Raw genomic sequence first — 14,541 nt, forward strand, 5'->3', positions numbered from 1 at the left:
CACATGATTAAGGTTACAGGAAGCAGGGAAAAGTGCAATATTGCATTCATGCGGATATCTCCTTTCCCACAGACATGATGTAACAATGACACTTTGCAGTTGGGCAAAAAAAAAAAGAAAACCGAAAATCGAAGAAAAACGGAAGTAATTTTGCACAGACAAAGGGCATTGGGAAAATGAGACTCCAGGCCAGACGACAGATTCATTGATGAACACGTTTATCCTCCCCCTTTTTCCCACATGTGAGATGAGTTATGTGATGGACATGATATGTGGGTTACTCGGGATTGCATGGATTTACTAGGAAGTAACCAAGGCCCTCTCAGCCCTTCAGTAATTGAAACATCAGGAAGGAAGTTCGTCGACAGCTGCCAGAGGTGAGTCTTTTATTACGGCCTAAAGTCTATGGAGTTTGGGACGGGGTTGCCAAAGATATTCATTCGATAAACAAAATAGTAGTAATCGTACATTTCTGGCGGATATTCTACCAGAAAACAAATGGCGCGGCTGGATATGGGAACTGTTTTCTAAAAAGGTGATAAAAGGAAATATTACATATCGAACTTTATCAAACATAGTAATATAGTATTACCTCTGTTCGTTTGTGATAAGACAATTTGCGCAGCCAGGGTATAGTATCATAGCCATCTAAGAACTGGTAATCCATTGTAACGGGCAGGAATGTCTCGTGCTCAAATTCGTCCCGACTTTCTGCTACCGTTACATTAGCATAACTCAAACACCGATGTATATCCAGACCCTCAACATATCCCTCCCAATGAGTGCACTCCTTGTTCTGAGGATCCTTCGATGCCAGCGTATATCTTTTTAAGGCCTCGCGACTTATAACATACCCACTATGATGGTGGACAAAGGACTAAAGCCCGCAATAAAACATGTTTGCGAAAAATAGTGCCAAATATTAAAATATACTTTAAATTCCCCTTAAAATAAAACTTACCTCATGTGTAACAATATTCTCGAGCTCGTAGCCAAAATATATCGGTTGACTGGGTTGATATTTTCTTTTGTGTATCATATACCGGAGATTCTCCACAACTACAAAACTGAAATTGGAAAACACTTAGACTTCAGTCGAAAATTTCCTTTGTGGCCACCTAACAAATTCTCATTCTTTATTCACGTCGCAAAATCGTGCATATCTATAAAATCCATCACTGATCTGCTGTGCATACAAAGCCGCAATGCAAATATGTACGAATAGCCAAATTGTTAGTTGTGTGAGTCTTATGAATATTCGAAAAAATTGAGTGCGGATAGAGCGACAAGCAAACAATTGCCATTTAGAAAAACCGTGTCAACAACATGGCAAGATCCGTTTTTGAATGAATCGTGGACACGCAAAGCAAACAAAGTCCAAGTTCAAGCCGCAAATGTGCGGCGCAAACAACGATGGCTAAAATCTACAAAAATAAAGAATATAAGCGAAAATAAACGTAGAAAATCATAAACACGGCGTTGAATATTTGCCAAACAACCGGACCGAGACATAAGTAATTGTTGGTAATGTCGATGAGGTAAGGTGCTGTATACTTTGATATGGGATGGGTATAATCGTTAAGGGTCTCGATCACAATGTTTCAATTTCGCATTGTTTTCCCATCAGACTAATTACGCTGATGAAACAGAAGAAGCCGTCATTGAATATCGTATTCTTTGTCCAATGCAGAACCGGCTAATAAAACTACCAAAATTAATGACTCTTGCTAAAGACATAAACTTTTAATTGCCAGTCAACGACCACCACACGAAGTTGACGCCAAGTTAGGTTATCAAGTCATTTTAGAGACGATTAAGCGCGGTATAAATAATCCAATCCTAATTCAATTGATTTTGTAATATTCTACGGCTGGTGTTGACATCACACATCCAATAAATTTCCAATTATGTATGACGGCATAAATTAGGAAAATACTATTTCAATCGACAGCACTCCGGCACACTTAATTGACCCCCTTGGCACGCATTTTTCCCAATATTAAAAAAAAAAACTATTGATAATGCGCTCTAATCAATAACATTTACGAGCAGGGCATATTGAAACTTCTAGCACTTATATGACCATTAACTTGGCATTTGAATGTAAACAGGGATTAATTGAATTGCATTTTGAAAAGTGCGCAAAATATCAAATAAATTGATAGCGCCAATTGCAAATATATTTAAACTAATCAATGCCTGTGAAATGGAATGACATATTGAACCTGTCTGTATAAATGTCTAGTTTATAGAGTGCATTTTATTTTCACAAATTCGAATTGAATGGGGAATACATTGGGATAGGGTTGCGATCACTCGCTCTGAATAGAAATTCATTTGTGCCTTATCAGCATAATCTGAGGCAAACTATGCTAATGGCATTCCGCACCGTGAATGAAAATCCATGGGAAAATATTCTTTTCCAACTTCGAACTGAAATTTGTACCAATTATGAAGGCAAACCTCCCCGGAGAGCAATCAAGCGACATATACACAGTGGAAAAATGGGGAACCGGGGATGGGGTAGTGCATTGTGTGTCCCCTACAAAAGACAGATAAACTACCGCCTATAGATACTCGCACTTCCTTGGCACATCTCTCCCCCAGCTCCTCCAGATAAAGGAAACTCTACGTGGGCCAAACCACAAAAGGAAGCCGAGGAAAAATCGATCTACAATGGAGTGAATAGAACGGAACCGGCACAGCAAAACGGGATGTAGACCTTAACGTAAACGGGAACATCCAGCGAACAACAATCGAAACCCAAACTCAAACTCGAGCGAGCACAAACAAATACTGCCGAAGGCTGACTGATAACTTTATCAATGAAAGAAGTCAAAATATGTTGAGTGAGGCGGCCACCGAACTCAACGCTCATAAAAATAAACAACAAGAATGAATAAGGAGCCACGGAAAAAAATAACAACAGCGGTAAGATTGTATACAATGTAAAAATTCATTGGTTATCTGTAATTTAATTTGCATTCTTAGCTAACTAAAAGCGTGCTTTAAACCTAAAAATAGATATAGATAAAACACTTTCAAAAAATAAAAACCAATTGTCGTTAAGTTCAGAGGCATTAGTTTCTGCTTTAGATTTAAGAACTATATTTGATGAAAAACTTTATTAAGGTATATTCCTTATAAATGCAATCTTAAAATCTTTTTCGGTGTACTGGCAGTTGTGCGCTTAGAATATCATAACAATATTCTAGTGATAAAAAAAAACGATAATAGAGCTCTTCGGCAATTTATGACTGCGTCGAACGATTCAAATTATGTTATGATCTGGTGAACAATAAATACGGGGTCTTACCTAGAGGGCTCGACTCTGAGGAACCAATCGATTTTGTCGCCATTGAACAGATAGGCCTGCATTAGCCCCTGTTGGACCAATGTCCACGTATCCGTGGAATTAATCACGGGCACATAGGGTTCCAACTCGCCATCGATATCCCCACTCACAAATAGCAAAACATTGCAGTGTTTTCCCCAGGTGCGTTTCACGTATTTGGCAGTGTCTGGGCTATTATAATTATAGGGTATCATGCAGAGAATCCTGATATCTTCGTACAGGGGATCCAAAGTGTGTTTGTTACTACCTTTGGCAGGTGTTCTATCAACTTCGCCAACATTAATATAGAGAGTGAGAACCAAAAACAAAATTAAAGCCAGAAAAAGGCCATAATAGACGCGTCTAGGTGAAGTCATGGCTTTAAACTGACTGCTATTAAAGTTTGATCACATGAAAGGGAAAACTCAATTTTAGATAAGACAGTTATCAGTATGCAGAAAGAATTTAACCCACTAAATTTTCGGTGGTCGATGTGCACTCATGCTTGGTATTTTAAAACGGACGGAAGCTATCAAGCTATTTTCTTTCCGGTTAAGTGATTTTTTGCAAAATAGGAAGATAAATGCTATGGCTAAGCAGTTCCTATAATTAAACATTGATTCGTTATTTTTTAGTGCGCAAAAAATGAACTTCATTCATGTGGCGGCTTAAATTTTCGGCGAAAAAAAATAATCTTGATTTTGTGGTCGTTTTAATTTTATTAAGTGAAACAGAATTGGTGAATGGTTTTGCGATTGCATCTACAATTTGAATAGTTAATTAAAATATTTATTTAGCCCGCAAAGTGTTAACTCGATTCGCTGGGCCAATTAAACATAATTACACGATTCGTTGGCCACTGGGAGCAACATTTTTGATAAGATTGGCGAGCTTTGATTGCATTTTAGTAATCCAATCAGGGTGGGTGGGGGACAATTGTGTGGTTAGCGGTGCAGATAACGAAGTAACCGTGGTTACCAATCAAATTATCATACGATTTGGCAAGTAATTCGATGGCTTCTAGATCAATGCTTTTAAGTAATACTTATCACTGCAAATGGCTGCGATTAAAGTGTAATAGGAAAAGGGGTTATAAAATGTAAATGGCTGTCCCCCGCTCTTCATCATCTCTCAGTTTTAGTGCATTTCCGTTGAAAGCAGATGAGTACCAAAATAAAAGAAGATCCAACAACCTGCTGCTTCGAATCTCGTGCGAGCCAAGCAAACATTAAGTTACAAAATAAAATCTTTGGCCCATAAAATTAAACCGCAGCCAAATACGCAGAACAGACAAAGACGGAAAAAGAAAAACAAATTGTTGTTGGATGGAGGATGAAGGGAAAACAGGCTAATCTCATGGCGCGAGCTTATCAGGAAAACAAACCTGCAGCAACCTACTTTATATGTATCTGTATCTTTGTCTGCATCTCCATCTGCATCTGTAACCGTTGTGGCTGGCTGCTGCGAGCTCCCAATCCGCGTCCCAATCCCATTTATACACGGAGAAAAAAACTTGAAAACGTTTCTGCTCGCTTAACATACTTTTTATAAATTGCTATTAAAATGGTAATTAAATTGCATGAGAAGCTTGTATTTATATCGTATAAGATTAGACATGGGACTAACCATTTTTGATATTCAATATTTAAAAATAAAAAAAATACATCAACGTAAATAAAATATAAAGGTAGTTCGTTTTATAAATTTTAAAATTAAAAAATACATTGGTGTATTTTTAGAAAAATCTAAATAGTCCCAATAGATTTTTTAACTAATAGTAGTATTGTATCTTTTTTTAAATAATTTATTCTTCTGGTAAACACCTTAGTTAACATTTGCAACATTTTTTCACAGTGCCTTTTCAATCCCATTCCGAGTCCCAAATCCAATCCGATCCGATCCCCCACTGCTGCACTTTGATGTTCCTCTGATGGAAGCGCCCAAGATAGGAACAGTTAGCGCATCGCAGTTAACTCGTTCGGCGGAGTTTTCCTGTTGGGTTTTTATGAGCTGGGTTCAGGCCTGGAGTATCTTGCAGCGCGCCCATAACTTCGAATCGGACAACTTTTATTTGCATTTTTATTTGTTTTTCTTTTAGTCGGGCTTCTCGGAACGCTCCAACTTTTTATATATTTATTTTCATGGAGATAGAATTTAATTTTGCTTTTGTTTGGCAACGCAATCGAGGTAAATATTTCACTTGAATTAAGCATAAAAGCTGAACCGCCTGCACTTTTCTGCTGCCAATTTATACAAATTTGAAGTGCTCAGATTGTTATATTGCTGAGTTTTTGGAGCGTAGAACGTTTGTCAGTTACTAATTCGCATTCCATGCTTGACCCAATCCTAAATTGCGTTTTCATGCCGCACTCGAAGCCAAGCCCAAATCAATTTATTGTTATTTTTTTATGGAATTTCAATCAGAAAATTCTTTAATTTTCTTGAACGGAAAATTGATTTTTAGCTAGGTGGATTGCAGTATTCAGCATCTGTGTGCAAAGATACAGAATTCAAATTATTATCTTTTTGTGGTCTGCCGCAAACCAGGCAAGCAGAACGATAGTTTAGATTATTTATCAAGAAAAGCTCTTAATTTTTCGCTATTTAAGCCGCGTGGCAAAGCTTTTACTACACTTCACCATATCTACATATATGGAAAACATTTTGAGTAAATATTTTCCCAACCGCCGCATTCCCGCTTGCCACTTACAAAGGCAAACACATCAAATTGCAAAATCTTAGCCTTGGCAGCGAAGTTGTTGCAAATATTTATTGCTATTGTTTGCGTGCATTTTTACTTTTTTATTTTTGTTTTTTTCAGATCTTTCATTCACCTTTGAGTTAGGGCAATATCCAAGCAAACAACGCAGCTTCAGTTGGAAATGTTTGCTCAAAGTCTAAAAGAAAAGATAAACAAATCGCGTTTGAATTTAACGCATGACATTATAAAAAAGCTCCACAGCTGACACGGGTGATAAACAAATTGGAGGCACTGTATGGCTCTTAATAAGAATCTCGGCAAAGCATAAATAAACATTTAATGGAGATCTGAAAAAAAAGATGACTATAATCGCCAGTAATCACCCTTGAAAAGTTAAATACTTTAAAATAAATTTTAGATTTTAGGTCAACGGGCTTAAATGAATATTTAAATATTGGCTCAATACAATTTACACAGCTTTTGTAGTTTGTTTTTGTGCTATTTACTCGACTCGAGGCTAAAATCGATTAAAAAGCCGCGTGGCTTGTTTGTGTAATATATATTTTATTTGAACAAGCAACGCTGAGCCCATAAAAAACATTTATAGAAATGTGTGTAGATGTCCACAATTGGTGACCGTTTTCCAAGAGACAGCTAGCGGGCTTGCCAATTTTAATTTTGGCTTTTGTTTTGGTTTCGGTTTTAGCCGCCTGCACAATAAAGTGGGTCAAATATTGCGTATGACGTTGCCTTTTAGCCAGCGGCTGTTGGCCAACCGGTTTCGCTTTCAAACATCGGCGGCGATTCGTCTGAGTTGGGAGTTAGTCGATTGGAGCCACACGATGGTTTGGGTATGGGTATGGGAATGGGTATGGTTATCTTCCAGCTTCCACTTCCAGCTTAAAATTTAACTTCGGCTTGGGCCACGATTTTGGCGCTTAATTGAAAATTCAGTTGGCCAAGTCGACGTGTGTTGTGCGGGGCCATAAACGTGGGCTAATGTGCATTTTATTAATAAATTGTCCGCTTCATTAGGCCGTACCCTCTGCCCCAGCAACCTGCAACTTTCACCGATCGGAAAGATGCATCCGATGGATGGGCTTTTAATAAATTGCCCTTTGGTTGCGCTTTCTCGCTGCTTCCCATTCGAATTTGCATTTCGAGCTAATTATGTTGTTTATGTTGTATAATATTGTGATGTGCCTTGGTGCGATCTACACATGTTTTCGTGGCAGCAGCCGTTAAAACCGGCAATGCAAATGCAAATCGAAAAATAAAACTCCAAATAGAAATAAAATTGGACATGCTGTCTGGAGGCAAGGTGAAAGCATAGACAAATTGCCACATTTTGCTGGCCGGCAACTGGCGAATTTTTGCATCATAACCGATTGGGCTTTAACCCATTAGCTAGGCAATTAGCGAGGCTAACATAAAAACCGATACTAAAACTCATTAGCAACAATTTCAAGTATGCACTGGAACTGTTTGCTTTATGCCCCGTAATGGCAGTAATGAAATTATATGGCCTGCTGTAATAAGTAGCTGAACTACGGAACAATTGAATAATCCAGAATTGTTCTCCTGACTAGTAGAGCCAACACTTCTGGCTTTCTTTCTAGCCTGATAGCTTTGGATATGGCCGGTAGAACGTGCGTGGATTGTTTAAACCACTGACCACGCGCTTATTGGAATTTTTTGGCATTGTTTTTGAACGGCGCCCAAAATCCAACTAATGAAACAATTTGCACACATTGTGGCGTTCCGACAAATTGGTGGGCGTGCTTTTTGGTCAGGTTTCGCTTATTTTTACAGTCCAAGCGGTCGACAATAAAATCCAAGCATAGATCATTCGAGCCCTTGTGAGCTGGCTAAGATATTCATAGGTTCTAGACATGAGGCTAAGTTAGTAAGGCGTCTCGCATCGGGGAATATGTCATAAACTGTCAAATAAACAAAGAGCGATCGTAAATCTCGACTGCATTTGCAATTAATAATTATTGCTTTGCATAAGCGGCGGCATTCGGTCGAAGTCTGTTTTTTTTATTCCCACCGATATGCAAATGCCACCGCAAGAGGTTCTTCCCCAGAACTTGGCCCATTTCATTGACCGCCGATCACGGACCTGTGATCACCGATCACGGATTGTGAATCACGGCTAGCGAGATAAATAACTTTTATTGCACTCGCATAAATGCAATTTATTCGCACCCTCACATGTGGATTTCTAGTTGGTTGTCGGTGATTTGTTTACCCATTCAAATGGGTATAACAATAATGAAGCACGGAAACGGACGGCAACTGCAAGTGCAACTGCAACCGGCAATCTATAAATACAACAATAACGATAATAATAATAATGATAAATAAAAATCACATGGCGGTTAAGAGCGACAAATCCATTGCACAGTGAGATAAATTTCCATAGAATTCATGCCATTTGTTAATGTCGATAGCGGGTTGTTCAGATTGCAGATACTAACTTAGTTGCAGTAGTGCTTCCCAACTCAGCTGTTGGAATGCGGCGCCGTGTAGCGTGGAATAAAAATAAAATAGAAATAAATTTGAAAAAACCTCTTACTCTTAAAGATAGAGCGATAGAACCCAAGACCTACCACAATTCGTATTGCCTTCGGAAGCGGCCACGTTTTCCAGCACGGGGTTAACTGGGAGTCACGTCCACCGACTTAGCATCGATGCTAGGAAAACACTGTTTGAGATCATTTATTATGTCTATTGTCTCTGCCAGCGATTTGCATACCTATACATGGCTTTACTAGCTTATCAATGCGAAATTACAATTGCACAAATGCATTGAGCGCACTGCAAGCACCGGCAGTCGAATAAGCTATCACGTCCTTAGCTCAATGTCAAATCGAACTGTCTCTATCTGTCTATCTATCCATCTATCTATCTATCTACGACAACTATCTCAATCTGCCGGATTGTTGATGTTGTGCTCCGGCATCCGAAGCTGGAAGCTATTTACAAAGCTCAGTGTGGAGCGGGGAGTGGCAGCGCCTGGCGAAAGGATTTGTATGCCATCTGTTCCTGGCGTCAATCAAATCAGTTGCTGCAGCACATCAATGAATCAATTTGAATGTCAACTGATTGATGGCGAAATAATAATCAAAGAAGCTGGCGGCAGATGAAGAGCTCCATTCGGTGCTTTTAGCTTTAAAAGAGTGCTTGTTACTCGAGAAATAATAAAAGCCATGATCATTTAAATTGTTAAGTGTATAATTTATTAATAATTAGTTTGTGGCCTACTTAAGTCTAGTAACAATATGCATCTTTGCGTTTCCATAAGTACTGGATACGAAATCATTAAGTACAATGTGGCGAAACTATCCAGCTAACACATTTAGTAGCGAGTAGTATGTTTAGTTACGTCTTTTTGATAATCACAGCGCTTAGTTTAATTACATATGGGTATGTCTTTCCAGCATGAACATGAAAATATCACAGAGCTCAGTTGCTTGGCTAGGTATCCGTATCCGTATCCGTATGGGCTTCACTTTTACCTTTACCGCTTGATATCGTCTTTCGACTGGCTGTCTTTCGACTTCGATTTCTTTTTCTCGTCGACGGTTTTGTACGAGCTGCCGAATACCTCCGCATAACTGGGCACAATTGGCATCATCACAAAGTTTGGCTTAATCGCCTCGCACGTGGGCGAAGCGGCCAATGTTGCAGATGTTGCTGTTGCTGCTGTTACTGTTGCTGCTGCGTGTGTTGCTGCTGCTGTTGCTGCTGTAGCTGGGAGCAGCGGCATTGTGGCATCACAAAACGAAGGTGTCTGCGGTGCCAGCTGATTCTCGAGTGCGGCTGGTGGTGCTGATGTTGCTACTCCTGGATGCTGCAGCTCCTGGCTGCTCCGCTCCTGCTTATTGAACACATTGAACACACTCGGATAGACAATCAGGCAGGATGACTGCGGGGATTTTTGTAGCAGCTCCAGAGCCGCCTCGTAGCTGGGCAATCCAGATACTAGGGTGTATTCCGGCACAGGATCCTCCACATCCGGATGCAGTTTCAACGCCTCTATATCCACAATGGTGCACTGCGTCGAGCCATTTGCATTGTTGCGATCTGCAAAACAAAGATTAATAATTGTTTATTAGTATTTGCCTTCGTTGGATTGGTGTTGACTGACTGGGCGAGATTAATGAAGACCTCGACCCAGTTGCAATATTACAATTGCTTCTGCCCGCATTTGTTTTGCCCTATTTGCTGGCTTTCATTGCCATTAACTTTTTAAATATTTTCTCTTCGCTGCATTCTTTTTCATAATTGCCTTGGCACCGCTTTCGAATTAAACTCGAGGTAGACGAATTTCTCTGACATTTTTGCCGTACTTTTCTGCGATTTCGTTGGCGATGTGCTAATTTTTTCCCAAGGTTTCGTGACTTTTTAGGCCGCATCACGAACTACAGAAAATTTGTGTTTGTTCTTGAACCTGACGACAGTTAACGAAATACTTTGCTTTTACGACCTCAACAAAAAAAAAAACATAGATTGACGTAACAAAGTGAATCATTAGAGATGTGGAAGCACTTAAGACGGAATAAAATACGAAAAGATTTCCACTTCTAATGGAGTATATTTCCCTGATGACGGTTGAAGTCAGGTCACCTAATTTCAGCAATAAAATCGTTTATAATGGCCTGGAATTTTTACTTGTTTATGTGGCTTGAATTGTGAGTGTTTTTTTTTCTTTTTTGGCAGTACTGGCTAATCAAAACACGCAGTCGATAAGATCTTAATCTCAATTAACAACTATATATGGATGCCATATGTACATTTTCCCATTTCTAATGCGGAATACTTACAATTGCGTTTCCAGGTGCGGAACTGATGGTACAGGAAGCAGGAGCAGATGCAGAAGACCATCGAGATGAGGATCAGGGTGAAGACGATGCCGATCCACACCTCGTTCATGAATTTATCGTACTCCAACTCCTGCTGCAGCTGATCCACACTGCTGCTGTCCAGAATCACCCGATTGGCCAGATCGAAATCCATGATCTCCTCGCTGGTGGAATTCCTCGGATGGCTGACTTCGTTGAGCTGATGTTGATGTTTCAGTTGAATGGAAGTGAGGATCTGCTGGCCAATCTGTTTCAGGAAATCACTGCTGGAGATGGCATCCAATGTGGTGATGGTCGGCGTGGAGGCTTCAGGAGAACTTCTCCCGCTGTTCAGAATCTTCTGAGCTGCGGCACCGGCGTAATGATCGAAATGCAAATCGTGCGAGAGTTCGTAGTTTAATGCGCGCGGCAATTCCTCCATGGTTTACTTTTATATCGGTCGACTGGCGGGTGTAATCTCTATTTGTATCTATATCTCTGCTGTTGTATCTGTGTCTCCGCTGCGGCACACTTTCACTGCTGCGATATCGGTATCTGTATCTCGTGGATCGTTCTTAGTCTCCGGTTTCTTTTAACGAACGCACACGTCCGTCGACGTCTGAGTCTACAAACAAACTGATTTGAGCGGCCGCTCGTCGAGCGGTCAAGCCGAGCAGCTCCACGAGTTTAACTCCATTCCACTCAAGAGAGAACCGAACCGAGCCGAGTCGAGTCGATCCGATCCCATCCGATCCGGAGTGTAAATCCAAATCTACCTGGCCAAGATCTCGATCACTCCTCTCTTCTTGCTCATTTGCCGCTCGGATACGCATCGCTGAGAACGTTCTCTCGCCGTGAAACGATCTTGTATCTTGTAATTCCCATTTCGATTCCGATTCCCGGAGCGCATCTTTTGTGCTCCCACAGAAACTGACAATGCCCTGGAATTATGGGACCATAATTGGCGTTACAAAGCGGCGCACATGTTGCTCAAGCAGAAGAGAGGGAAGAGGGAGAGGATTCGGGCCGGGAATAGGGATCGGTAGGAGAGGAGGAGAGGATAGAGGGACTGCCCTGTGGCATCGATCTTCATTTCTCTGGCGGCTACTTCGATTTCGGATCGTTCTGCAGCCGGGCAAATGACATATCTCCATTTCCTTGCAGTCGAAAAAAATAGGGAAAATTATTTGGAAAATAGGAAATTATAGGATGCTTATAGAAAAAATTCAAATATTAATTCTGTCGAGGAAGGCACAAGGGTAAATATGATGAAAACCAAAAGAATGGCTTTAAAATTGATTTGAAAATTAGATGCTTAATAATTTTTAGAATTATTCATATTTTTGTCGATCTTTCTTGTCATTATTCGAACGTCTATGGCTATCTTCGAAATTTCTTTCCCAAATTTCACGGCACATTTTTCCGCTGGGTGTACAGCTCAGTTCTTGTTCCGCTGCATTGTTCGTCGGGGAAAGAGAAATTATTGCTGTAGGATAATGTGTTTGTGGGACTGTTGTTGTTGCCCAAAGGGGCCCGAGACTTCTCTTGTTCTTATTCAATTTTGTCTTATTTTTTTTTTTTTTTTTTGGCTCGGTGAAGTTTTAAATTACAGCTACGTGCAGATATCTTATTTCGGGCAGCAATTTTGTGGGCGACGCGATGATCACCTGGCTTTGGGTTGATCACTTTTTGGCGATAGCAGCAGGTAGGGTTAGGTCTTCGCTTTTGGATCTTGAGATTGGAACCGGGAACGGGGGATTGGCACTGAGGATCGGATCGAGTAGATACAATAGTTGTCCATTTATGGGATTGATGTGTGTGTAATTGGAGGTTTTGTGGATGAGCAGGGCAAGCTGACGGGGGATTATCCTTGCAATCAAAGAGGCGCAGACTAGGGTATGACATAATCTTTGGAAAATGCTTTCGGGATATTTTCTTAACGGTTGTCAATGGAAATACCAAGACATTAAAGGTAGAATATTTAAGTATTGAAACTAATTTCCCACCGAGCCGAAACATTTGCTGTACTGGTGATGATAAAACACATTTCTAAGCATTTCCTCAGGCCCCATAACAGCCCAATAAATCAACTAAAACTCTATAGCCATCCCCTAATAATTAACTTTGAAGAGCCCCCCTCCGAAATGCGTTGCCATTTCCCATTACGATGCCCCCGTCGATAAAAATCACATAAATACAAGCACTCAAAACAGGCCGGATAAGATCAGCACCCGCTGGAAGATGAAGGAGAAATTGCTTTTCAACAAGACAGAGTCTAAGATGAATCTTGTTGCGATTCACAAAGGGTTGCCTATGGTCTCCGGGCTCAATGCTTCCTGATGAGCTCATCGAAGAGCGGCCAGAAGTGAGCAGTTCTTATCACGATCGGCTAATCTCGTTGAGGAAATGAATCAGCAGAGAGGCTGGGGGAGATTAGCAAAATGCCGGAGGTTGTCTTCGCAACGATGACGTCTTGAAGACAGGGGACAGACAATTATCCGGGCATTCTTCTCTGGTTAGTGCGGCTAACCCATATGGGCGAATACCAGTCCGAATACCATTCCGATTCCAATTCCCATTCCCTGCACTTAGAACCGCCCATCTAAGTACGCCAGGTATGCGGTTCTTTTGCAATCAACTGTCACGGACCGTGAGAAGAGACAATGGCAATTTAATTAAGGAGGCTAAGGCCCGCCTTGGGTTTTCTTGGGCCTTAACCTATTCTCGGGGTAGTTCGGTAGCTTCTGCATATACATATGTATGTATATCTGGGTTCCTCCGCATTGTGGTCTTGTCTGCGCGCCGCTTTCTTTTTCTTTCTCCGCACGTCGGCTTAGTTGACCGACTTGGGCCAAGTAGCTTTAATTTAAGACCCTAATGAGCCATTTAGGCATTCTGGGCTTTGTGTCTTCAATGCCGACTACTGTGTTTTGGTCGTCTCCCTGCCCGCGAACAAAAGTTAAATTAATGAGTCCACGGCCAGTTGGTGTCTTTAGTCTTTGGTCTTTGGATCTGGTGGCTTGGGATTTAGTCTCTCGGTTTTGGGGGCCTCATTTTCGGATGCGGGTGATGCTCTCAGATGCTCTGATGCTGATAAAGCTGCTTAATTTTTCACTGACTCTGAGATCGGGGTCTCTGGGCTGCTTTGCATAATGCAGCCCCGCCATCGAGCCACAATTTTTACATAGTTTATTAATTTTTCGGATTTCGGCTTAGGTATTCTCACTCCCCACCGCCGCCCTCTGTCGCCAGTCAACCGCTTCTGACACTAATAAATCGGCTTAAATTTGATCTTGAGCGGTGTATTTTTGATTCCCGACCTAGCTGAGGGCACTTTGTATCTCAGGGGCTCCGTGTGTGCATTATTGATGATGGCGACTGACCTTAGCTAGAAGCTGGCCCCAAAGAATCCGCCGATCGAGCCCCTGAGTTATGTTCAGCTCCATAATCGGCTTGCTGGTAGTGATTTAAATGGACCGGCTTTAATTGTATAGGAAACCCTGGGACGGCCGATTACTTTGATTTGAGTTATTTACTGAACTCTGACGTAGAAACTAACGTTTTTATTTTATAATTTTCACATTTTTATGACCGTTTTTGCAAAAGTGCCGTACGTTTGCTAAACAATTACATCATTTAATCTTTTAATTGTTAAGAAA

At 40.9% G+C, this 14,541-nt stretch overlaps 2 protein-coding genes across 2 annotated transcripts; both read right to left on the minus strand.

The window, feature by feature from the left end:
- Positions 1 to 366: 366 nt before the first annotated feature.
- On the minus strand, positions 367 to 3,564 carry LOC117140088 (glycoprotein-N-acetylgalactosamine 3-beta-galactosyltransferase 1). The gene is made up of 4 exons (XM_033302844.1): positions 3,317 to 3,564; positions 962 to 1,067; positions 593 to 877; positions 367 to 527 (listed from the first exon to the last, which is right to left on the minus strand). The coding sequence occupies exons 1-4, from the start codon at positions 3,547 to 3,549 to the stop codon at positions 390 to 392; spliced, it is 762 nt and encodes a 253-aa protein (XP_033158735.1). The 5' UTR covers positions 3,550 to 3,564; the 3' UTR covers positions 367 to 389.
- A 5,690-nt stretch (positions 3,565 to 9,254) lies between these two features.
- LOC117140085 (protein commissureless 2) lies at positions 9,255 to 11,530 on the minus strand. Its single transcript, XM_033302838.1, has 2 exons — positions 10,865 to 11,530; positions 9,255 to 10,124 (listed from the first exon to the last, which is right to left on the minus strand). Exons 1-2 carry the CDS (start codon positions 11,322 to 11,324, stop codon positions 9,559 to 9,561), a joined length of 1,026 nt encoding a protein of 341 aa, XP_033158729.1. The 5' UTR covers positions 11,325 to 11,530; the 3' UTR covers positions 9,255 to 9,558.
- Between the last annotated feature and the right edge of the window lie 3,011 nt (positions 11,531 to 14,541).

The sequence above is a fragment of the Drosophila mauritiana genome, chromosome 3L, assembly GCF_004382145.1.
Source record: "Drosophila mauritiana strain mau12 chromosome 3L, ASM438214v1, whole genome shotgun sequence".
NCBI classification, from domain to species: domain Eukaryota; kingdom Metazoa; phylum Arthropoda; class Insecta; order Diptera; family Drosophilidae; genus Drosophila; species Drosophila mauritiana.

Excerpts from the sequence above, each read along its gene's own strand:
- LOC117140088 (XM_033302844.1), bottom strand. The coding sequence starts at position 3,549 with ATGATACCCTATAATTATAATAGCCCAGACACTGCCAAATACGTGAAA. Across the intron at positions 878-961 it reads AGAATATTGTTACACATGAG|TCCTTTGTCCACCATCATAG; the intron begins GTAAGTTTTATT and ends TGCGGGCTTTAG. Across the intron at positions 528-592 it reads CTTATCACAAACGAACAGAG|AAAACAGTTCCCATATCCAG; the intron begins GTAATACTATAT and ends TCACCTTTTTAG.
- LOC117140085 (XM_033302838.1), bottom strand. The coding sequence starts at position 11,324 with ATGGAGGAATTGCCGCGCGCATTAAACTACGAACTCTCGCACGATTTG. Across the intron at positions 10,125-10,864 it reads CCGCACCTGGAAACGCAATT|ATCGCAACAATGCAAATGGC; the intron begins GTAAGTATTCCG and ends TTTGTTTTGCAG.